Source organism: Ranitomeya variabilis, chromosome 4, assembly GCF_051348905.1.
Source record: "Ranitomeya variabilis isolate aRanVar5 chromosome 4, aRanVar5.hap1, whole genome shotgun sequence".
Taxonomy (NCBI): domain Eukaryota; kingdom Metazoa; phylum Chordata; class Amphibia; order Anura; family Dendrobatidae; genus Ranitomeya; species Ranitomeya variabilis.
Window position 1 is genome coordinate 482889346 of NC_135235.1, and position 24601 is coordinate 482913946.

The 24601-nt window shown below is 46.1% G+C and overlaps 1 protein-coding gene across 3 annotated transcripts in view; it reads left to right on the forward strand.

The window, feature by feature from the left end:
- Positions 1-731: 731 nt before the first annotated feature.
- The window catches only part of RBM39 (RNA binding motif protein 39), a 56452-nt gene continuing 32582 nt past the window's right edge, over positions 732-24601 (forward strand). Inside the window, exons 1-4 of one of the 3 annotated variants that reach the window (XM_077251895.1) lie at positions 732-992; positions 1146-1228; positions 19519-19579; positions 21241-21290. In XM_077251895.1, the coding sequence (XP_077108010.1) occupies positions 19529-19579; positions 21241-21290 (101 nt within the window). In that variant the 5' untranslated portion in view covers positions 732-992; positions 1146-1228; positions 19519-19528. Of the gene's footprint in view, positions 1031-1145; positions 1229-19518; positions 19580-20480; positions 20880-21240; positions 21291-24601 lie in introns of those variants that run through there. The other 2 variants (XM_077251894.1, XM_077251896.1) reach the window with 2 other exon arrangements.

Here is a 24601-nt window from a genome sequence, read left to right on the forward strand (position 1 = left end):
GGTGATCACTGGATTACCTATACATTATATACAGAGCTCCTGTGTACAATGTCACCAGTGATCACTGTATAACCTCTACACAGACACTGCATACTAAGTACAGATCTCCTGTGTATAATGGCACTTATGGTGATAGTATTGTGGATTTTTTTTTGTATTATTGATCAGTATTGTAGTATTCAGTCACTATGTGGTGGTAATATGTGGTCTGGTCATGATGTTGTGGTATTTGTTCCTTGTATTTGATATTATTCAATCACTGTGGTGGTAATATGTCATCTGGTCATGGTGTGGCGGTATTTGTGCCTTGTAGATAGTATTATAGGTCACTGTGGTGATAATATGGTGTCTGGTCATGGTGCTGTGGTATTTGCTCCTTGTATGTGGCATTATAGGTCATTTTAAAAATTGAAAAATAAATAAAAATATACCTAAAGTGTATTGCATATTTTAACAATTATTTAATAGGTTACAATAGAGAAGGGCCTGGCCAAAAGTGTCTACCTTGTCATTTTGGTGGCTTAAAAAATCTTTTGGCCAAAACAAAAGCTGCCGGCTATATGTGTGATCTGGTGATGGGAACTGTCAATGTGTGATAGGTGAGAAGTGGAGATTTTCCAAGAGAGAGCGGTGGGACTGTGGAGTGGACGGTTTGAGGGGTGGAGCGTGGAGGCGGGGCTGGGGTGGAGCCTGGGCGGAGTCTCAAGGGGGCCCCGGAAATTTGCCAGTATGGGGCCCCGAAATTTCTAGTGGCAGCCCTGTATATACGAGTGCAGCTGTGTCATACACAGCGAACGTTTCCCCAACTGGACTTGTCGAGCTGCCGGTTACCTCAGACAGAGGCGGGCGCAGTCTTTCAGACAACTGGTGACGAGCAGGAGAGCTGGTAGCCACGCCTCTCAGTTATCGTCACGCTGCCCCTGCTTCGATGTGTTGGAAACCCCGTGCTGTGTAAGGAGACTGCTGGCGGCCGCCATTTCGGGGAGTCGCAGGTTTGCCATTACACGGCCGTGATCTTCCCGCCCCGCAGGTCCCGTTATAGCTTTGCGGTCCCGGCTGCGATCTCCTTCTTTGTCCTCCTGTTTCTCCTCTCCATCCTGTGTACACGCGTTGTTCGCCAGTAACGACGCCCTGTTCTCTTGTAGATTCAACGCCATTTCTTTCTCGGCACAAACAAGGCCGAGGCCTAGTATCGATCAGCCCTAAGAGCATCCGGGGCTCTCCTCAGGTAAGTCCGCACTCCTGTCCTCACCCGGCCCCAGGTACCTCAGACTTGTCGTGTACCGTCTATGTGAGGCGTCTTCTGGGTCGCCCGTACGTTATATGAAGAGAACGGCCGCGGCCTCCGGTGATAGCGTGCTGAGGGGGTCGCCAACTCCTGTAGCGTGCTATGGAGGTCGCCAACTCCTGTAACGTGTTATGGAGGTCGCCAACTCCTGTAACGTTCAATGGAGGTCGTCGGCCTCTGGTGAGGCTGCGTGCTAGGTGGCGGTCGCCGGCCTCTCTGGTGAGGCTGCGCGCTAGGTGGCGGTTGCCGGCCTCTCTGGTGAGGCTGCGCGCTAGGTGGCGGTTGCCGGCCTCTCTGGTGAGGCTGCGCGCTAGGTGGCGGTCGCCGGCCTCTGTGGTGAGGCTGCGCGCTAGGTGGCGGTCGCCGGCCTCTCTGGTGAGGCTGCGCGCTAGGTGGCGGTCGCCGGCCTCTGTGGTGAGGCTGCACGCTAGGTGGCGGTAGCCGGCCTCTGTGGTGAGGCTGCGCGCTAGGTGGCGGTCGACGGCCTCTGTGGTGAGGCTGCGCGCTAGGTGGCGGTCGACGGCCTCTGTGGTGAGGCTGCGCGCTAGGTGGCGGTCGACGGCCTCTGTGGTGAGGCTGCGCGCTAGGTGGCGGTCGACGGCCTCTGTGGTGAGGCTGCGCGCTAGGTGGCGGTCGACGGCCTCTGTGGTGAGGCTGCGCGCTAGGTGGCGGTCGCCGGCCTCTGTGGTGAGGCTGTGCGCTAGGTGGCGGTCGCTGGCCTCTGTGGTGAGGCTGTGCGCTAGGTGGCGGTCGCTGGCCTCTGTGGTGAGGCTGTGCGCTAGGTGGCGGTCGCCGGCCTCTGTGGTGAGGCTGTGCGCTAGGTGGCGGTCGCCGGCCTCTGTGGTGAGGCTGTGCGCTAGGTGGCGGTCGCCGGCCTCTGTGGTGAGGCTGTGCGCTAGGTGGCGGTCGACGGCCTCTGTGGTGAGGCTGTGCGCTAGGTGGCGGTTGCCGGCCTCTGTGGTGAGGCTGGGCGCCAGGTGGCCATCAGGTGAACGCTGGACTTGGAGTTGGCATTAAATTTGTCAGACAGCTGTTGGGGTTATCTGTTGCTCATGTAAGGGTCTCGCAGTATCTGGCATGGTGACTTCAGAACTGGAGATGAGCACCCTGAGGAGTCTGACATTGGCTTAGGGCTTATTCAGGTCATGTTCACATATATGCCCTGTCTGGATCAGACAGAAAGTGGACTAACTGCCTTCTCCCCTTTCAGAACATGCTGTCTTCCAAGCGTGCATGTAATATGGGGCAGTGTGGAAAGAAATATGTTTATGGCCAGTTTTACTGTGGCACAGACATAAGACTGGCTCTTCCTGGTTTCCATCTGTTACTAAACTAAAACTTCTCTCAGCGCAGTGTGACAGGACATTGTGTATTATGCAAAGAACCTTCAGTGCAAGAGTCATTTTTAAACTTGTATGCTAAAAGCTATTGCAAGGTCAAAGTACGGCATAGCGTGTGCTCGCTTGGAAAATATTGCTGAAGTCAGAAGACTTGAAGAGGGTTCTGTGGATGGACTTATAACATGTTTTTAAGTGCCATTGCTGGAAGGAGCAGGTTTACGTGTAAATAATACCTTCTGTCAGAAGGCAGTGCAGCTGTGAGCACTTTACTTCAGGAGCTCTGCCAATCTGTAGGGTTATCTGTGTACTGTCTGTTTTTTCTAGTAATTATCAGCAAAACTGGTTAAGTTGCTGTTGACTATTATGCAATTTGTAAGTGTCTGTGAGGGTATGTTCACCTGTAGCTTCTTTGTAGAGTTTTTGTTTTTTTCCCCCATAAAATAAGCAGCGTATTGGCAGGAAAAATGCTGCATACATTACACGTGTTTTGTTTTTTGTTTTTTTTTAGGCACTCTAAAGTCACTTCCTCACTCTTCTCCCTCTGGATGATGCAACATCCTCCTATATTTAAAAAAAAATAAATAAATGTAAACTTCAAACTTTTTTTTAACCCTTAGTAACCACCAATATGTCTTTACTAACCTCACATATTGGACAATCGCATCCCGACAAGTGAAAATGCAGCAGCTATTGACTGTACACTATGGCTGACACATTGCTATATCAGTATTGATTGGTTTTGGCACCAACCATGGCTTTTTAACCCCTTAGACGCTGCTGTCAATAGTGACTACGGCATCTTAATGGTTAAGAGGGTGGGATGGGCCTCCTTCCTTAATTACATCACAACCAGAGATCGATGATTGTGTGGTCTTGATGTTTGCCATGGCAGCTCAAGGCCAATTAGCAGCCTTAGTCTGTCAGCTATAGAAGCCTGTTCAGAAGATAGCAACATTTAGGTGGTAAAAATAACATTTTTCTTTTGGCATGCCACTTTGTCTTAATTTCTGAAAATCACCTGAATGGTTAATAAACTACCTGACTGCAGTTTTGAATATGTGGGCTTGATAACATGACTTACAAGAGCCAGCGCTATACAAATCTTGCGCATGCGTGCGGCTTTGTTCCCTCACTGAGCCTGTGAAGCCAAATGTACACGGTCAGCTTCAGAGAGGCTCCCTCCTTATTTGGCAAGCTATATTGATTACCGAATATGCTGCATCGGGAACCTGGCTAACTGGAGCGCTCCCGATAATCAGCTGTTCCGAGCTGCAGCTACATGTGTTGCGGCTGTGTGACAGTCACAACACATGCATGGAGAGCCTGTTTATTGGGCTGCCCATGCATGTGTTGTGCCTGTCACTCAGCCGTGACACATGCAGCTGAAGCGCCAGACAACTGATTATCGGGAGCGCTCCGGTTAGCCAGATTCCCAATGCCGCTTATTCGGTAAGAATTTATTTGCTAATCTCTACTCTTGACTCCACAGCACTGCGTACACTACTGAGCATGTACATAAAGTGCAGCACAGATTCATCTCGACTAAAAGCTTAGGTCCTTAAATCAGGAACAGAACAGACATTTATAGGACATTTCATAACTTTCCCAAATTCTTGTGAAAAAATTTACAACACATGCACTGAACTACTGCACCCAATTTATTACATATTTTCACAGTCTGTCCATATTGAACAGACTCCACCAAATTGACTCTGACTCCACAGGCCTGAATTGCGCAGTTTACCTCTCCGAAGTCGGAACGCATACACCTGGCTTCAGAGGCTCAATGATGTGCTGGAACTAAGCTACGTGAAAGTGCGAGATTTGTATAGCGCTGACTATGACGCCGCCTGTTATCACTTACACAAGGGATTTAGATAGGTAGACACAACTGCTGGTGTTTCTGGGGGCATGGGGGACCTGATCCGCTGTGGCACGTTTTTCCAACGCAGACAAAAAAAAAAGTTTCATTGAACGTTTTTCCAGACGACGTGTTAACAAATTCTGATGGATCCAGTGCACGACGGATGAAACGTTTGGCTGTACGTCGCGATCTGTCGCTATTACAAGTCTATGAGAAAAAAACCACATCCTGTGGGTAAATTTTTTTTTCACAAAATGATGCATTATGACGGAAAATAAGACGGAAGTGTGAAAGAGGCCTTAGTGAAAGAGAAGACAGTGCTGGTTTAGTTGAGCGTGAGATATTATAATACACAATGTCTTGCACTTTCGCAATGAGGGGAACTGTAGGAGTGTTGGATCCTGCTCTGCATGGCTGGATCTCAAAGATTTTTATTATAGAAAGTCTGGTCCTCAAGCCTAGAGACAGTTATGACTTAGTAGAAAAACGTGTGCACAGCGTTCAATATGTGGTGCTCAGGTAGGTTCATTACATAGAGACAGTTATGGGCATGTTTGTATGGATTTTACCAAATATAATAATAATAATAATAATAATAATCTTTATTTTTATATAGCGCTAACATATTACGCAGCGCTTTACAGTTTGCACACATTGTCATCGCTGTCCCCGATGGGGCTCACAATCTAAATTACCTATCAGTATGTCTTTGAAATGTGGGAGGAAACCGGAGTGCCCGGAGGAAACCCACGCAAACACGGAGAGAACATACAAACTCTTTGCAGATGTTGTCCAAGGTGGGATTAGAACCCAGGACTCCAGCGCTGCAAGGCTGCTGTGCTAACCACTGCGCCACCGTGCTGCCCAAATATAACATATTGGTGGTTGGCTGCTATGTTATTAAATAAAGGACATGCATAGAAGATTTTGCGTACTCTAAGTCTACACAAAGTAAGTTTTATTAAAGCAAGCTAAACTTGCAATTCAAATCTGTTTTGCCAATTACTTAAGCATTTTAAGGGTTTGTCCAGGTTTGAGACTGAATTCTTAAAATAGATTGTATAGGTTATCACGAAAGTCTGCAGTCACTATTTTGAGCAGGGCTTGCTCGTATCTAGTCGGAATGTGGGTGGAAGTACAGTATAGACCAAAAGTTTGGACACACCTCATTTAAAGATTTTTCTGTGTTTTCATGACTATGAAAATTGTAAATTCACACTGAAGGCATCAAAAATCTGAATTGACACATGTGGAATTATATACTTAACAAAAAAGTGTGAAACAATTGAAATTATGCCTTATATTCTAGGTTCTTCAAAGTAGTCACCTTTTGCTTTGATGACTGCTTTGCACACTCTTGGCATTCTCTTGATGAGCTTCAAGAGGTAGTCACCGGAAATGGTTTTCACAGGTGTGCCCTGTCAGGTTTAATAAGTGGGATTTCTTGCTTTATAAATGGGGTTGGGACCATCAGTTGTGTTGTGCAGAAGTCTGGAGGATACACAGCTGATAGTCCTACTGAATAGACTGTAAGAATTTGTATTATGGCAAGAAAAAAGCAGCTAAGTAAAGAAAAACAAGTGGCCATCAAATAAAGGTCAGTCAGTCTGAAAAATTGGGAGATCTTTGAAAGTGTCCTCAAGTGCAGTTGCAAAAACCATCAACGATACAAAGAAACTGGCTCACATGAGGACCGCCCCAGGAAAGGAAGACCAAGAGTCACCTCTGCTTCTGAGGATAAGTTTAGCCGAGTCACCAGCCTCAGAAATCGCAGGTTAACAGCAGCTCAGATTAGAGACCAGGTCAATGCCACACAGAGTTCTAGCAGCAGACACATCTCTACAACAACTGTTACGAGGAGACTTTGTGCAGCAGGCCTTTATAGTAAAATAGTTGCTAGGAAACCACTGCTAAGGACAGGCAACAAGCAGAAGAGACTTGTTTGGGCTAAAGAACACAAGGAATGGACATTAGACCAGTGGAAATCTGTGCTTTGGTCTGATGAATCCAAATTTGAGATCTTTGGTTCCAACCACCGTGTCTTTGTGCGATGCAGAAAAGGTGAACGGATGGACTGTACATGCCTGGTTCCCACCGTGAAACATGGAGGAGGAGGAGGTGTGATGGTGTAGGGGTGTGTTGCTGGTGACACTGTTGGGGATTTATTCAAAATTAAAGGCATACTGAACCAGCATGGCTACCACAGCATCTTGCAGCGGCGTGCTATTCCATCCGGTTTGCGTTTAGTTGGACCATCATTTATTTTTCAACAGGACAATGACCCCAAACACACCTCCAGGCTGTGTAAGGGCTATTTTACCAAGAAGGAGAGTCATGGGGTGCTACGCCAGATGACCTGGCCTCCAGTCACCAGACCTGAATCCAATCGAGATGGTTTGGGGTGAGCTGGACCGCAGCGTGAAGGTAAAAGGGCCAACAAGTGCTAAGCATCTCTGGGAACTCCTTCAAGATTGTTGGAAAACCATTCCCAGTGACTACCTCTTGAAGCTCATCAAGAGAATGCCAAGAGTGTGCAAAGCAGTCATCAAAGCAAAAGGTGGCTACTTTGAAGAACCTAGAATATAAGACCTATTTCTTCAGTCACCTTCCACGACAGCAGTATCGGAGGATGTCTCCCCGCCCTAATAGGGGACAGGAAACAAAGAGGTTAAATACCCCTCCCCTTCCTGCAACCACCAGTGTTTTTCCTGTCCCCTATGGGGCATGAAGAGGTTCTCTGATAGTGCTGCCGTGGCCGGCGATCGGGAGCACTGTTACCTTTCTAGCCGGGCAGTCGAGGTCGGGGGCTCCGCTCTCCTCCTCCATCCAGACTGCTCCCATCTCTGTGACCTTCCACACGACTTGGGACCCCTGCCCGCCCTACCCGCGCCTCTTTCGGGAGGCAAAGCAAAGCAGGGCGGTGCGGTGCTCCGGGGTCCTTCTCAAGCTCCCCGGCTTCCTCCTCCCTCCACGCTGCTGCTGGAGCTGGCGCGCGCGCACCAGAAGTGACGTTCAGCCGAACTTCCGTTTTTTTTTCGCCGGCTCCTTGCGCCGCAGCTCCCGCGCGCGCCGTTCAGCATCCTGAGCCGGGACATGCAGTGGCGGCATGGACGGGGCGTCCCTGACCCCCCCCCCACATCAAACGGACACCACGAGGGGGAGAAGCACCACCAATCTCGCTGGGAGCCTCGGTAACCTATTTATTCCTGGCTAAGGAAGCCTCCAGGTAAGATCTCCTGTCTATACCCTCTATAGTCAGATCTCTGATATGGATGGCGACAAATCCCTTCACTCTGCTTCTGCAGAGCCTAGCGCTCACCCCCCTGCCGTAAGTAGTGGGATGATGTCCCTTACTGTCCATTTTTTTTAAAAAACAAGCGACTTAGTCCGTCTTCTCTCTCTCTCCTTTAGGGAGACAAGACTTCTGCCCCTAAGAAGGTGCCCAGTCGCAAGTGTGCTGCATGTGCGTCCAAGCTTCCCTCCACATATAGAAAGAAGCTCTGCCAGCCATGCACAGACGAGGTTCTGTGTGCTGAACAGCCCTCTCTTATGGACAGCATCAGGACTCTCATCAGGCAGGAAGTTCAATCTTCCATGGCGACCTTCTCCCAGCCCCCGACACCACAGCCTCCTGCTAAAAAAAGGAAAATAGCCCCTGTAGTCTCTGACTCAGGAGAAGTGCATACTTCTGACTCAGGGGACCGTTGGGAGAATGAGAGTTCTGCCTCTACCTCTGCTCCCAAATCAGACAACAAAAAGTATCTCTTTTCCTCCGAGGATTTGGAGGAATTAGTGTCTATGGTGAGGGGCACCATGGGGGTGGAGGAGGAGGTGGAGGGCCATTCTGTACAGGATGACATGTTCGGGGGGTTAAAGCCCAAATCGGTAAAGGGATTCCCCATACACGAAAATATAGAAAGCCTCATCCTCCATGAGTGGGGCCTTCCAGAGAAAGGGTTAAATGTGCCATCAGAACTCAAGAACCGTTTTCCCTTGGAGGGAGACTGTTCTCTTTTCGAAATGCCCAAGGTTGATGTCCAGGTTTCAAGGGTAACCAAAAAAACGGCCCTGCCTTTTGAAGATTCCTCCCAGCTAAAAGATCCCATGGATCGCAAAACTGAGAGTTTATTAAGAAAATCCTGGGAGACTTCAACTAACCTACTGAGGTCCAACGTGGCATCAACATGTGTAGCCAGATCCCTATTCCTCTGGCTGCGTACATTGGAAAATCACCTGGTGCAGGGTACACCCAGAGAAGAGATTCTTAATTCTCTTCCTCTGCTCCAAAGGGCAACCGGATTCCTCGCGGACGCCTCCGCAGAATCAGTACGGGTTGCCGCTAAATCAGCGGTTCTCACTAATTCCGCTAGAAGAGCTTTGTGGCTTAAATCCTGGGGAGGTGATATTACCTCAAAGTCTAAGCTTTGCGGTATACCTTTCCAGGGTCATTATGTATTTGGGCCAGTCCTGGACGAAATCTTGGACAAAGCTTCGGATAAGAAGAAGGTCCTCCCGGAACAAAAGAACCCTAAGAAGCGTTTTTTTCGTCCCCCCCGTGACCAAACCCCCCAGCAGAATTACAGGGGTAAGGGCAAATCAGGACGATGGAGTTACCCCAAGGGAGGAAAAGCCAGAAACATCCTGGTCCCCCAACCGACTCAGGCCTCTGAAAAACAATGACTGCCCTCCGGTCGGGGGTCGACTCTCGGGATTCCTCTCCCAGTGGCAGGTGATTACCACAAACCAGTGGGTCATACGTACCATACGGGAGGGACTAAGGTTGGAGTTCGAGAGTCCTCCTCCCCATCGTCTGTCTATCACTTCCCTACAATCCCCAGGACTTCGGGAAGTTTTGATGCCGGATATCCTAGACCTGCTTCGAGCGAAGGTGATCTCCCAGGTACCACATCGGGAAATAGGAGAAGGTCACTATTCCCACCTCTTCGTGGTGAAAAAACCCTCAGGGAAACATCGCATCATTATCAACCTGAAACCTCTAAATCAGGTAATAAAATACCGGAGATTCAAAATGGAATCGATCAGATCACCAATCCCGCTGATCGGTCAGGACTGGGTGATGGCGACGCTGGACCTGAGGGACGCATACTATCATGTGCCAATACACCCAGACCACAGAAGATTCCTCAGATTCGCGATCTCCCAAAACAAATGGGTCAGCCATTACCAATTCAACGTCCTCCCGTTCGGAGTCTCGTCGGCTCCACGAGTCTTCTCCAAGATCATGACAGAAGCGGTAATCTTTATTCGTCAACAGGGGATCTGTGTCATACCATACCTGGACGATTTTCTTATCGCTCCATCCGCTTCACGTCTCAATCAGGATGTGACAAGAGTCCTCGACATTCTAGAATCTCTCGGGTGGATCCCGAACCTGGAGAAATCAGACCTCCAGCCTTCACCACAGAAGAAATTCCTAGGAATCCTTCTGGATTCGGAGAAGAGAATGTCCTTTCTACCCGAGGACCGTCAGACCGATCTTGTCCGCAGGATCTCCAGGTTCAGAGATCAAAGAGCCCCGACTCTAAGAGACTCTATGTCAGTCCTGGTTTCATTGACATCCTGCATTCAAGCAGTCTCCTGGGCACAAGCCCATACGAGAATACTTCAATCACACATCCTGGCATACTCAAGAGGACATCAGATGGCCTTAACCAGGAAGATTCCCCTTCCCTCGCATGTGAGATCCTCTCTGTTATGGTGGCTGAACCCCCAGAATCTACACCGAGGAGTCAGCTGGTATCAGCTTCCCCTCAGAGTTCTCACAACAGACGCAAGTCAGAGAGGTTGGGGCGCCTTGATAGAAGGCTTCCACTTCCAGGGGTTGTGGGCCCCAGATGTGAGACGCAGTTCCTCAAATCTGAGGGAATTGAAAGCGGTGGAAGAGGCGCTAAAAGCCGCATCTGTCATCATCCAGGGCTACCATGTCCGGGTGATGCCCGACAATATGACCACCGTGGCATATCTCCGACACCAAGGGGGCACAGGACACTCGAACCTGAAGCTGACTGCTGGAAGGATTTTTTCCTGGGCAGAAAACCACCTGATGTCAATCTCGGCAGATCATATAAGGGGATTGGACAATTCCCAGGCGGATTATCTCAGCCGGAGAGACTTCCATCCAGGGGAATGGTCTCTAAACCAGGAGGTATTCCTAACCCTGGTCCAAAGGTGGGGAACTCCCGATGTGGACCTATTTGCCAGCATTCAGAACACAAAATCAAACACCTTCTTCTCCCTGACCCCCTCAAACGGGACACTAGGACTGGACGCGTTCTCCCACCCCTGGGAGTTTACCCTGGCATATGCTTTTCCACCAATACCATTGCTACCCAGGACGTTGCAGAAGATCCGGACGGATCAGGTCACAACGATTTTGGTGGCCCCATTATGGCCAGGAAGGAGCTGGTTCAGCGCACTAACTGGCATGTGTCTAGAAGGCCCGATTCTGCTACCACAGAGACACGACCTTCTTCAACAGGGTCCCCTGACCCATCCAGACCTACACAAACTAAAGTTGACAGCCTGGTTACTGAAGCCGAGATCCTGAGAGCCAGAGGACTCTCGCAGGAAGTAATCGAAACCCTACAGAAAAGTAGGAAGCTAATAACGAACGCCATTTATGGCAAGATATGGAAGAAATTTTCATCATGGTGTGCCCCGAACAGACCGGATCCTTTCAACCCAAATATTGCGCAGATTCTTCAATTCCTACAGAAGGGCTTAGAGCTGGGTCTTTCACCAAGTACCCTAAAAGTTCAGATGTCAGCTCTTGGTGCTTTCTTTGACCGGGATCTAGCAAGTCATCGATGGGTGAAACGATTCATATCATCGGCAACCAGAATTCGTCCGAGACTCCAGATCCATACCCCACCTTGGGACTTAAACCTGGTGCTAAAAGGTCTGACCGGGGACCCCTTTGAACCCCTTTCAGCATCTAGCTTAAAGATCTTAACCCTCAAAACGGTCTTTTTAGTAGCTATCACTACTGCCAGGCGTATAGGGGAGTTACAAGCCTTATCTATTCAGGAACCATTCCTGACTATAGGCCCCGTCTCACACAGCGACGCTGCAGCGATACAGACAACGATGCTGATCGCTGCAGCGTCGCTGTGTGGTCGCTGGGGAGCTGTCACACAGACAGCTCTCTCCAGCGACCAACGATCAGGGGAACGACTTCGGCATCGTTGAAACTGTCTTCAACGATGCCGAAGTCCCCCTGCAGCACCCGGGTAACCAGGGTAAACATCGGGTTACTAAGCGCAGAGCCGCGCTTAGTAACCCGATGTTTACCCTGGTTACCAGCGTAAATGTAAAAAAACACAAACAGTACATACTCACCATCTGTTGCCCGTCAGGTCCCTTGGCGTCTGCTTCCTGCTCTGACTGAGCCGCCGTACAGTGAGAGCAGAGCGCAGCGGTGACGTCACTGCTGTGCTCTCACTTTACGGCGGCAGTCAGAGCAGGAAGCAGACGCCAAGGGACCTGACGGGCAACAGATGGTGAGTATGTACTGTTTGTTTTTTTTTACATTTACGCTGGTAACCAGGGTAAACATCGGGTTACTAAGCGCGGCCCTGCGCTTAGTAACGCGATGTTTACCCTGGTTACCAGTGAAGACATCGCTGGATCGGTGTCACAAACACCGATTCAGCGATGTCAGCGGGACCTCAACGACCAAAAAAAGGTCCAGGCCATTCTGACACGACCAGCGATCTCGCAGCAGGGGCCTGATCGCTGGTACGTGTCACACATAGCGAGATCGCTACTGAGGTCGCTGTTGCGTCACAAAACTTGTGACTCAGCAGCGATCTCGCTATGTGAGACGGGGCCTTAAAACTACGGATAGTATAATCCTCAAATTAGACCCGTCCTTTACACCTAAGGTAGCTTCAAGCTTTCACAGAAATCAGGACATCATATTACCTTCTTTCTGTCCCAATCCCTCTAATCCTAAAGAGGAGGTCTTTCACACCCTGGACGTCCGCAGGGTGGTCCTGTTCTACCTCCAGCAAACGGAGGATTGGAGGTTGGATCAAAACCTGTTCATCCAGTGGTCAGGGCGTAATAAGGGCAAGAAGGCAGCCAAAAGCACAATCGCTAATTGGATAAAGCAGGCCATTAGCCTAGCATACTCTTCTCAAAAGCTATCACCCCCAGCTTCTCTGAAGGCCCACTCTACCCGCTCAGTCTCAACCTCCTGGGCAGAAAGGGGAAGCGCATCAGCAGAGCAGATTTGCAGAGCCGCCACCTGGTCGTCAATACACACGTTCACCAGGCACTACAGGCTCAACTTCAACAGGGATCTAACGTTCGGCACACGTGTTCTGCAGGCGGTTGTCCCTCCCTAAAGAAATTAGCGGTTGGTATCACTCCGATACTGCTGTCGTGGAAGGTGACTGGAGAAAATAGAATTAGTTCTTACCGGTAATTCGGTTTCTAGGAACCTTCCACGACAGCACTAATTTCCCTCCCTATCTGTTTTATAAATTTATGATTCCTGCACTTAAATGGTAACTATACATGCTACTGTGTCCAGAAAAAACACTGGTGGTTGCAGGAAGGGGAGGGGTATTTAACCTCTTTGTTTCCTGTCCCCTATTAGGGCGGGGAGACATCCTCCGATACTGCTGTCGTGGAAGGTTCCTAGAAACCGAATTACCGGTAAGAACTAATTCTATTTTTCAGTTGTTTCACACTTTTTTGTTAAGTATATAATTCGACATGTGTTAATTCATAGTTTTGATGCCTTCAGTGTGAATTTACAATTTTCATAGTCATGAAAATACAGAAAAATCTTTAAGGCCATGTGCACACGTTCAGGATTTTTAGCGTTTTTTTCGCGTTTTTTCGCTATAAAAACGTGATAAAAACGCGAAAAAACCCGCTAACATATGCCTCCTATTATTTACCGTGTATTCCGCATTTTTTGTGCAAATGTTGCGATTTTTTTCCGCGGAAAAAAAAGCAGCATATTCATTAAAAATGCGAAATTGCGGGGATTCCGCACACCTAGGAGTCCATTGATCTGCTTACTTCCCGCACGGGGCTGTGCACACCATGCGGGAAGTAAGCAGATTATGTGCGGTTGGTACCCAGGGTGGAGGAGAGGAGACTCTCCTCCACGCACTGGGCACCATATAATTGGCCAAAAATAAAAGAATTAAAATAAAAAATAGTCCTATACTCACCTTCGATGTCCCCCGCAGTGTTCCCGCCTCACCGCTGCATGCTGCCGCTTCGGTTCTCATAGCTGGTGTGCGGTGAAGGACCTGTGATGACGTCACTGTCTTGTGATTGGTCGTGAGCGGTCATGTGACCGCTCACATGACCGCGACGTCATGGAAGGTCCTGCGCGCACACACCAGCTATAGGAAGAGGAACGGACGCCGCTGAGATCGTCTGGGTGAGTATTTTTTTAAATTATTTTTAAACATTCTATCTTTTACTATTGATGCTGCATAGGCTGCATCTATAGTAAAAAGTTGGTCACACTTGTCAAACACTATGTTTGACAAGTGTGACCAACCTGTCAGTCAGTTTTCCAAGCGATGCTACAGATCGCTTGGAAAACTTTAGCATTCTGCAAGCTAATTACGCTTGCAGAATGCTAAAAAAAACCGCGAAAAAAAACGGAAAAAAAAACGCAATAAAAAATATGCGGATTTCTTGCAGAAAATTTCCGGTTTTCTTCAGGAAATTTCTGCAAGAAATCCGGACGTGTGCACATACCCTAAATGAGAAGGTGTGTTCAAACTTTTGGTTTGTAACCACGTGACCACTCTCTCACGCCAATACTGGAGAATCCTTGCTGCGAGCGATGTGTGCATTCTCAAGTCTCCAGTAACTGCGAGTGACTGCAGACTTTCATGATAAATCTGTACAACCGCTTTAATTAGGCAGCATGGAAATAAGTTTGCGACTGACTTGCCTTTATCTGCTGTTATTTTCCTGTATTAAGAGCTTTTCTTTCATGGTGTGAAGTTGATATCTTAGCTATTATCACCTGCCCAGAGCTTGGCTAATAGTGGGCATTAGATACATTCAAGGAGATGGGTTAACTCCTAACATCCCAGTCTCTCCAGCCAATTGATTTTAATACAGCCATTAGCTGCTCACTAGTGATGAGCGAACATGCTCGTATAAGGTGTTATCTGAGCATGTGCGAGTCCTAATCGAGTATCTTTGTCATGCACGGAAAAAATACTCTAGTTACCGTAGCTGCTTGTCTTGTGGTTGTCGAGCATCTTTTTTTTTTTTTTCCGAGCATGCCGAAAATACTTTATTAGGACACAGGCGTGCTCGCTCATCACTACTGCTCAGCTCCAGATAAGCTGCTGTTATAAATCTAGCAAAATCACTGATCTGCAGCATGGGCTTCTCTGGGGCAGGTCTCCTAATCATGGCTCTGGCTATGCTTGGTTATCTATATATGTAAATACAGTGATAGTAGTGTACAGTTCAGACCAAATCTCTATGAGCTGAATGTTACAGCAGAACTTGTGCTGAGCATTATAGTACTGTTAATGGTACAGGTCTACTATTCTAAAGAACTTTCACTGAAGGAGAAGTTCCTACCTTACCAGGAAGTAAGGAGACTGTATACCCCTTAGCCTCTCAAGAGGGAACTTGAGAATACCCCTTTTAAAGGAAATCTGTCAGCAGCATTACACCCACCAAATTATATGTGCATGTTACTTTTTCAAAGACAAGTTCCGCGATATCTTTACATGGCCTGTCCGTTCCTGCTTTACTGAAAAATCAATGAATTGATATTCAAGTGAGGCTGTAGACGTAAAGATTCTTTCACTCCAGCGCTATTCCCCTGCCAACGCTAATTCCCCCAGTATGACTGGTGGCTTTTTTGCTTGACGTCACACACCATAGATGACGTCGGTCAAAGAGGAAGCGGAGATGCTGGGTAAGAAAAAAAACTATAGTTACAGAGCCTTCAGATTTACCAAGCTCTTTATCCTCAATGGAGAAACAGACTGGCCATCTAAAGGTATTGCTGGTCTTGTTTTTGAAAAAACTACATGCGCATATAAATAGTTTTGGGGGAAGGTGGATGAAATCCTGTTGACAATTCTCTTTAAGTTGCTAAGCACGTAACCATGACACAACAGGAAATAGTTTGAAAGCATAGTGTTACCACACATTCTGCAGTCTCTGATGTATATGTAAACTTGCATATCTCCTGGTACTATACAATACCCTTGCACTGTGCTGGTGTTACACAAAAGTGATCATTAAAATTGTTTATTTGAAATATCTTGAAGAAAAATCTTAACATTCAACACTTGTCAGCGGAAGTATCATGATTGAATTGCAGAGCTTTTGTAAGATAAACTTAGTATTCACCTGTGGAGTAAATGGGCATGTATGTTGTCTTAAAGGGAATCTGTCAGTTGGATCCATCCTTCTTAAGCCATGTAAATGAGCTTTTAAGAACTAATAGGCCAGACAGATCTCACTGAGAATCTGCCTAGAGAGCTTTTTTCTAGAGGTGAGGGAACATCGGCTTCCTCCTTACTCGGCAAGCTATGAACACAAAGCTCCTCGAGAATCTACCCCAAGAACTACTTTTCCTATGAAAGGGGGCGTTATCAGTGTGAGACATGTAGATCAGAAGAGCAGACTGTCTATTACATGTCTCACACTGGTAAAAAGTAGAGATAATCGAACATCGTCGGCTCCCTCCTTATTCGGCAAGCTATAGCGCTTACCGAAGAAGCTGCAGGTGTCCGGGTTCCCACTGCAGCTTTTTCGGTAAGCGCTATAGCGTGCCAAATAAGGAGGGAGCCGACGATTTTCGATCATCTCTACTTTTTACCAGTGTGAGACATGTAATAGACAGTCTGCTCTTCTGATCTACATGTCTCACACTGATAACGCCCCCTTTCATAGGAAAAGTAGTTCTTTGGGCAGATTCTCAAGGAGCTTTGGGTTCAGCCCATAGACCTTAAAAACTCATTTACATATTAAAAAAATGTGTATTTCTCTCGATTAAAATATTAGAGTGCAGATTTCAAGATATAATTCTATTGATCTCTTAAGATCTGCTTGCCCACGTGGACTGCTAAAAAGGGTTAATCCTGACACATACCCTTGAATGACTCCCCTTCTAAAATGTTAAAATTTATCTACTATATAATTGTCTAAGGGTCACTTCCGTCTGTCTGTCTGTCAGTCACGGATATTCATTGGTCGCGGCCTCTGTCTGTCATGGAAATCCAAGTCGCTGATAGGTCGCGGCAAAATGGCCATGACCAATCAGCAACGGGCACAGTCCGGCTGCAAAATGGCCACTCCTTACTCCCCGCAGTCAGTGCCCACTCCATACTCCCCTCCACTCAGCGCTCACACAGAATTAATGGCAGCGGTAACGGACCGCGGTGTAACGCACTCCGTTACCGCTGCTATTAACCCTGTGTGACCAACGTTTTTACTATTGATGCTGCCTATGCGGCATCAATAGTAAAAAGATCTAATGTTAAAAAAAATCGTGTTATACTCACCGTCCGTCGGCCCCCGGATCAGGAACAGGCCTTTCCCGCTCCTCGCGACGCTCCGGTGACCGCTCCATGCATTGCGGTCTCGTGAGATGATGATGTAGCGGTCTTGCGAGACCGCTACGTCATCATCTCGCGAGACCGCAATGCACTCTTGGGACCGGAGCACGCGAGGAGTGTCTGTAACCGCTTCACCTGCATCCGGGGGCCAACGGAAGGTGAGTAACTTTTATTTTAATTCTTTTTTTTTTAACACGGATATGATGCCCACATTGCAATATACTATGTGGGCTGTGCAATGTACTGCGTGGGCTGTGCAATGTACTGCGTGGGCTGTGCAATGTACTGCGTGGGCTGTGCAATGTACTGCGTGGGCTGTGCAATGTACTGCGTGGGCTGTGCAATGTACTGCGTGGGCTGTGCAATGTACTGCGTGGGCTGTGCAATGTACTGCGTGGGCTGTGCAATGTACTGCGTGGGCTGTGCAATGTACTGCGTGGGCTGTGCAATGTACTGCGTGGGCTGTGCAATGTACTGCGTGGGCTGTGCAATGTACTGCGTGGGCTGTGCAATGTACTGCGTGGGCTGTGCAATGTACTGCGTGGGCTGTGCAATGTACTGCGTGGGCTGTGCAATGTACTGCGTGGGCTGTGCAATGTACTGCGTGGGCTGTGCAATGTACTGCGTGGGCTGGCTGTTATATACTACATGGCCGGCCGCGCTATATACTACGTGGGCTGTTATATACTACATGGCCGGCCGCGAACAATCAGCGACAGGCGCAGTTTGGCTGCGAATTGGCGCGGGATTTGAACCACGCTTCGCTAATTGGTCGTGGCTGGCCGAATCCTGTGTATTCAGTGTATTATTCTAAAATCTTCATAAATAAACTACATACATATTCTAGAATACCCGATGCGTTAGAATCGGGCTACCATCTAGTCAGATATAATTGCTTCCAGCTAAGACTTCTACAAATGCCAGCAATCCGCATTCAATCTTCCTGAGTTTAAAACATCTATAGTTATCAATTCTAAAACGCTTGACTTTCCATACAGGAAAGTACATCTTTGTACCGTGTTAGCCAGTAGATAGAAAAATACCGTATTTTACGCTTTGTAAGACACACTTTATTTCCCCCAAATTTGGGGGGAAAATGTGGGTGCGTCTAACAAAGCGGATATACCGCTTACCATTACAGGCTGGGATGAGGGGGTGTCCGCTGTCGCCCGCCGCCGGGGTTGTCCGCTGCTGCCCCGGGTGATGCTGGAGGCTCTGGTGCTGCGGGGGGCTCTGGCGACATTTTGTGAAAGACCAGAGCCCCCCGGCAGTTCGTCCATGCGTTCCAGTATGACTAACTCTGGGAAAATGGCCGCCGGAATCTCGGGAGATGAGATTTCAGCGCTGAGATCTCATCTCTCGAGATTCCGGCGGCCATTTTCCCGGAGTTAATCATACAGGAACGTATGTGAAAGTAACCGTAGGCACTACTATACGTTTGTGGTGCTCAAGTAGGTGCCCAAACCGTACAGAGTTATAGATAAACTTGGCACACACGTTGTCAGATGCAAGTGAATTTAATACAAAGAGAGTACATACAGTATGACGTTTCGGTCATAGATTAGACCTTCATCAATGTACCTCTCATAGAGTATTTCATGGTTTAATTGGGTCAACAGGGGAATAATCCCACTATAAGCCAGGGTCAGTTCAAGGGATATATCTTGAGTGCAGCGATTGTGGGACGCGGTATCCACCGCTCGTCCTGTGTGTCATACACACAGGACGAGCGGTGAATACCGCGTCCCACAATCGCTGCACTCAAGATATATCCCTTGAACTGACCCTGGAGGTACATTGATGAAGGTCTAATCTATGACCGAAACGTCATACTGTATGTACTCTCTTTATATTAAATTCACTTGCATCTGACCACGTGTGTGCCAAGTTTATCTATACAGGAACGTATGGACGAACTGCTGGGGGCTCTGGTCTTTCACAAAATGTTGCCAGAGCCCCCCGCAGCACCGGAGACAGCCCTGCAGCACCAGAGCCCCCTGCAGCACCAGAGCTCCTGCTGCACCAGAGCCCCCTGCAGCACCCCTCATCCCAGCCTGCAGCACAGCAGCCCCCATGCAGCACCGAAGCCCCCCTGCAGACCCCATCATCCCAGCCTGCAGCAATGCTCCACTCCTGCCTCCAGCAACGACCCTGGGACCCTGATCCACCGCAGCCACAACCCCTGGTAAGCAATAAGACGCATGGATTATAAGAAGCCCCCCCAATTTATTAAAAAAAAGTTTTTTCCTATTTTTCTCCTCAAAATTTGGGGTGCGTCTTATAATCCGGAGCGTCTTACAAAGCGAAAAATACGGTATATAGAAGTGAGCGTCCTCAGTGGTTGATAACTTTGAATGGCTAACTGAAATGACTTTCCATAATTTTTGAAATTGCTCAGAAGCAGAAATTACAAAGACTTTCGACTTTTCTTTTCAGAGTGACCAAAATGGCTGATGACTTTGATATAGAAGCTATGCTTGAAGCACCCTACCGGAAGGTGAGAAAGATCTGTCACATGTTTTTATTTTTCAAGCTTAGTTAATTTTTGAAACTGCTGCAAAAAATGTTAAACTAACACCCCTGGAGCTCTCGTGACTTATCCCTTGGAGATGTTACATAACTTGAAAAGTAAATATTTACTGTTGATGTGATGATTTTGTGCAGTAGTTTGACTTCAGCGTGATAAATAAATGCCCATCTATCTCTTTTTGTAGACTTGCCTAACGATATATCACCTCTACTCCCATGAATTCACCTTTGATTCCAGTGTGAACTGTCAATCATAAGGTAGTAATTGAGTGACGTATCGCTGTACCGTGGTCCCCTAGGTAAAAAGACTTGCCTATGAACTGCCGAGCTTCGGTTTGGCTTAGCAACAAGGTGAATAGAGTGGTTTGGGGAAAGAAGTGGGGTTCCAAGAATATCCTCTTTCACCAGCCAAGATCAGGACAGTTCAAGCAGATTTTACTCTGCACGTTTTACTATATTTTGTAAATATATATATATATTTTTTTATTTATTTATTTATTTTTTGTTAAAAGTGGGGAAATAACTGGTGGGAAGTTTCCAGCCTTACAGTAAATAAACCTGACCAGATTCTTGAATTTCCCACTAAAGCATTTTTTTTTTCTTTTCCTCTTTTATCCCTTTTTTGTGAAATTTCTTGGCTATTATGCTGATCTGTACTTGAGGTTCAGCAAAGTTTTGTAGTATTGTAACACAGATTTCGCGTATTGTGTATTTTGTTTCTGTGTTGCCTTAATGCAAATTTCCATTTTGGAAATGTAAAATCTCCCTATCCTCACAATGTCTAGGGAATTAACCAGTAATTTGCATGCAAAAGCATAGAAAAGCTGAGTATGACTGAGACCTCGTAGGCATTTGAAATATCCAAGTTTGAACTTGGATTGTGGTTCATTTACCACATAATTTCTCTACGCTTGTTTATGTGTTGACAGTTATCCCCTCATAATAAAGATACTGGTCATAGTGTAAAGGCTTCCTGAGCCTTAATTAAACTGGATATTTCCATGTTACTAGGAATGGAAGTAGGAAAATGTTTAGGTTTGACAGGTACATATTTGATGATTTTTTTTCTTGGGAGTCGACGTTACTAAAGCAGTGTGAATCCCTGTTTGCTTCAGGGCGAAATGTGTGACAGAGGTGGCATCAAGCTCTTACAGTCCCAACCCACGAACGAAAATGGGCGAAGATCACAGGAATGGCATCGATCACAGGAATTGGATAGTGGTTGCTGCTAGCGTGGCCACTTTGGGCTTAGGCAAACGATAGCCTTGGTACTGACCAGAAGGACCACAGCACCTAACCAATGTTTAAATCAATACAATTTTCCACATGTAGGCAAAACTACAGCATTTTACAGTCACAGGATGCTCTACGACATGAACTGTTTAAGTACAGACAAATAAACCAAATTGCACTAGTTCATTTTAGCGTTTATAGACTTAATGACATTGTAGTGGAACTCTTTAACAAGTTCCCATGTATATATATATTTTTTTTTAGCCTTACACACATATTTTAGTGATTTAGTCATTAAATTTTTGTTTATTCTCTCATTCCAATCCCCTTTACCCTTTGCCCACTTGAATTATTTCCTCTTCGCCCTCATGATGTTCTTCTATCAACCCTGCTTAGGACGAGAACAAACTGAACAGTGCAAATGGACATGAAGAGCGTAGCAAGAAGTAGGTGTCACAGTATTTTCTAATATACTCTGTATCGTGCTATTATTGCTCATGTGTTTCCAATAACTTGCTTGCCTCTTATTGACAGTATATATAGTACACAACTTCTTGTTGGAAATTGCAAATTATTATATAAAAGTGTGTGACTGACCAGACTTCCATTATCTGCTCTAAAATCTTGTGATGAAAAATAATTCCTAGTTAACCACTGTGAACCATAAGAAAAAAGTACCAGCATGTACATGTATAGGCAATTTATGTGGTAGGCACTGCTGCTCAGCGAGCTCCATACGTGGTGGGTGTAGGCTGATATTAACCTACAGCTTCTGTGATCACAATATTTAAAGAGTAGCCATCATTTTTATTAGTTAAATCAATAGTACATATGAAAATAAGCAACTTTGTAATACAATTTATTGGAGAAATCTGCTTTCTCAGTCAGGACTGATCTTTCATTTTCAAAATTCTCAGTACATACCTAAAATCTATTAACCCTGCTGTTTTGTTCGCATTTACTATACACTTGTAGTGTTCCGGGTCACTATGACCCGGCTTATTAAACCTTGATTTTAGACACTCTAACTCCATTTTTTTTATACTTTTTGCTTACTAGACTGTTTGTGAACATGTTTGGTAGTAAAAAAAAAGAAAAATGAACTAGAAATCTTTTTTTTTTTTTTATTCTGAAAAAACAGATCAATGAGCAAAACGAAAATAGAAAACTACACATATTTTGTAAAAAAACAAAACAATCAAATCAATGAAAACAAGCAGATAAGCTTGGAAGACAGACTTACTTAGCAAAAAAAAATTATTTGCAAGACTTTACAGCTCAGCTTTACAAAAAAAAAACGTCTTAGACAGCGCGTTCTGAGCAGTCCGTTCTGCGCATAATATACACATGTAGTGCACACCTAGTGATCTCTCCGGATGCACTCTACATTTTAGAATAGACTGCGCACCAAAAATAATCAATATAAAGCCATTTTTATGGTGCGCAGATCTCAATTCATACCCCCGGTAGAGCACGTGTACGACCCCATTGAAATAATTTAGGAAATAAATCAATTGATATACAATAGTAGATGCAATAAATAGACCCAACTGAGGTTATAACTCCTTTATTTCACTGAAAATATGTCCTCACAGCTGTAAAAAACGATGTCGGGTCACTATGACCCGAACACAACAAGTGTAACTTTTTGCGTGTAGGAAAAAGTAAACGGAAAAAAAAAAAAAAAAAATACTCATAGGTAGGTCCCCCCAAATGAGGAAAAGTCAAGGAGTCTCAAGTTTTATAGACTTACAGAAAAAAATCTACAGGGCCGCAAAAAGTCTGTTTGGGTCACTATGACCCGAACAGAACATTAGGGTTAAGTGAAGAGCTACTTTCCCATTATGGAGATGGATGACAGGTGCTACTGATAAGATTCTAGCTAGACGGCAGTGGAAGGAGGAAATAAAAGGCAAAGCTCCTCCCTATCATCTGCATGGAATCTCAACAGTAGCAGCTGCCATCTCCATTTCAGTAATGAGAAAGTCTTGAATTCAGAATTTTAACAATGCTCAGTCTTGGTGGAGAAAGTAATTCCCTGATATATTACAAAGTTGCTTATTTTCTTGTGTACTAGTGTTTTATGAAAAAAATTAAAATTGCTTATTATTTAACATCTTGCAAATTACCCATCAAAAAATCACCTTTTTTTTCCCAAAATATTCATTATTTCTTTTGTTAAAGGTATTTGCATACCATGGGAAGGGCATGCAAATGGTATGCAATTTGCTTACTTTCTGCTGAAAGCTGCCATCAGTCAGCTGGAATAAAAGTTTCCAGCATGCAAAGCCGGCCTATATAGATCACTTCTGTGCTGCAGAGCTGTCTGCCCTCATCGTAGAGATCATTTTCAGTTCTGTAGCATCATGTGTGCCCTGCTGTCGGGACCATAGTTTTACTTTTTAGTTTTCACTGCCGCTCAGCAACTCTTCACTGTTCATGGCGGTCTTGCTGCTTTCTGTTCTAATCAGTGTTTTCACATCGATAAGCAGTATGATTGTGATGGATGGCCCGACAGCAGCACGCACATTTATCATTCACTTGATATCACTGAACTATTCTCTTGGCACCAAGTGGTGATGATCCCTCAAACTTGCTGTTTAGTGAGGAGAGAATGTGGCGATGTTGAACATGCTGGTTTTGGGACAGTTATTTCATTACAAGCGTTCTCACTGCTGCTCCACAGCATTTCTGTTCATGCATGTCACTGATTTGAGAACAAGCTTATTGACTCCTTACCGACATCCGCTGCATATGTACAACACAAATCAATAACAGGTATACGGAGTGGGCTCGCAGGGTGAGCTTGCACCATACTCTGCAGATAATGGCTGTGTGACAACATTTGTGCAAATATATTGTGACTTTTGGCATTTATTCACCAGTTGTGCCAGAACAGGCAGGAGGGTTTGTGAATACACCCGCTCATCAAACAAATCATAAGTTACACTGCTAAAATATCATCAACTTCAGCCTTGCATGTCAGCCCATGGCAGTGGTGCATACTGAGTATCAAACGCTCCTGATCCATTAAAGGGGTTGTGCCACCATAAAGAATACATTAAAGGTGGCAATAAATGGTTTTGTAATTGTTATTAAAAATGATGCTCCATTCAAAAAAAAAAAAAAAGCTTTCATCTACTGAAGTATGCTCCCTGGCGTTATTCCATTCCGTCCTCCCAGTGGCTGAGCATTGGAAGTTCTTGTCGTCAGGAGTTCCCACCCCCAGTATGCTCTCATATTGCTGTAATAACACGAAAGCATGTCAGTGATATTCTTTATTTTTTTAAATGGACTATATTTTATAACTGTAAATTACAAAACCATTTATTTACAAGTTTTCTGTTTAGTTAAATGTATTCTTTATGGTGGCACAACCCCTTTAAAGGGAACCTGTCACCCCCAAAATCGACGATGAGCTAAACCCACCAGCATCAGGAGCTTATCTACAGCATTCTGTAATGCTGTAGATAAGCCCCCGATGTATCCTGAAAGATAAGAAAAAGAGGTTAGATTATACTCGCCCAGGGGCGGTCCCGCTGCGGTGGGCGTCGCGGTCCGGTCCGGGGCCTCCCATCTTCTTGCGATGACGTCCTTTTGTTGTCTTCACGCTCCGGTGCAGGTGTACTTTGTCTGCCCTATTGAGGGCAGAGCAAAGTACTGCAGTGCGCAGGCGCTGGGTCTCTCTGACCTTTCCCGGAGCCTGCGTACTGCAGTACTTTGCTCTGCCCTCAACAGGACAGACAAAAGTACACCT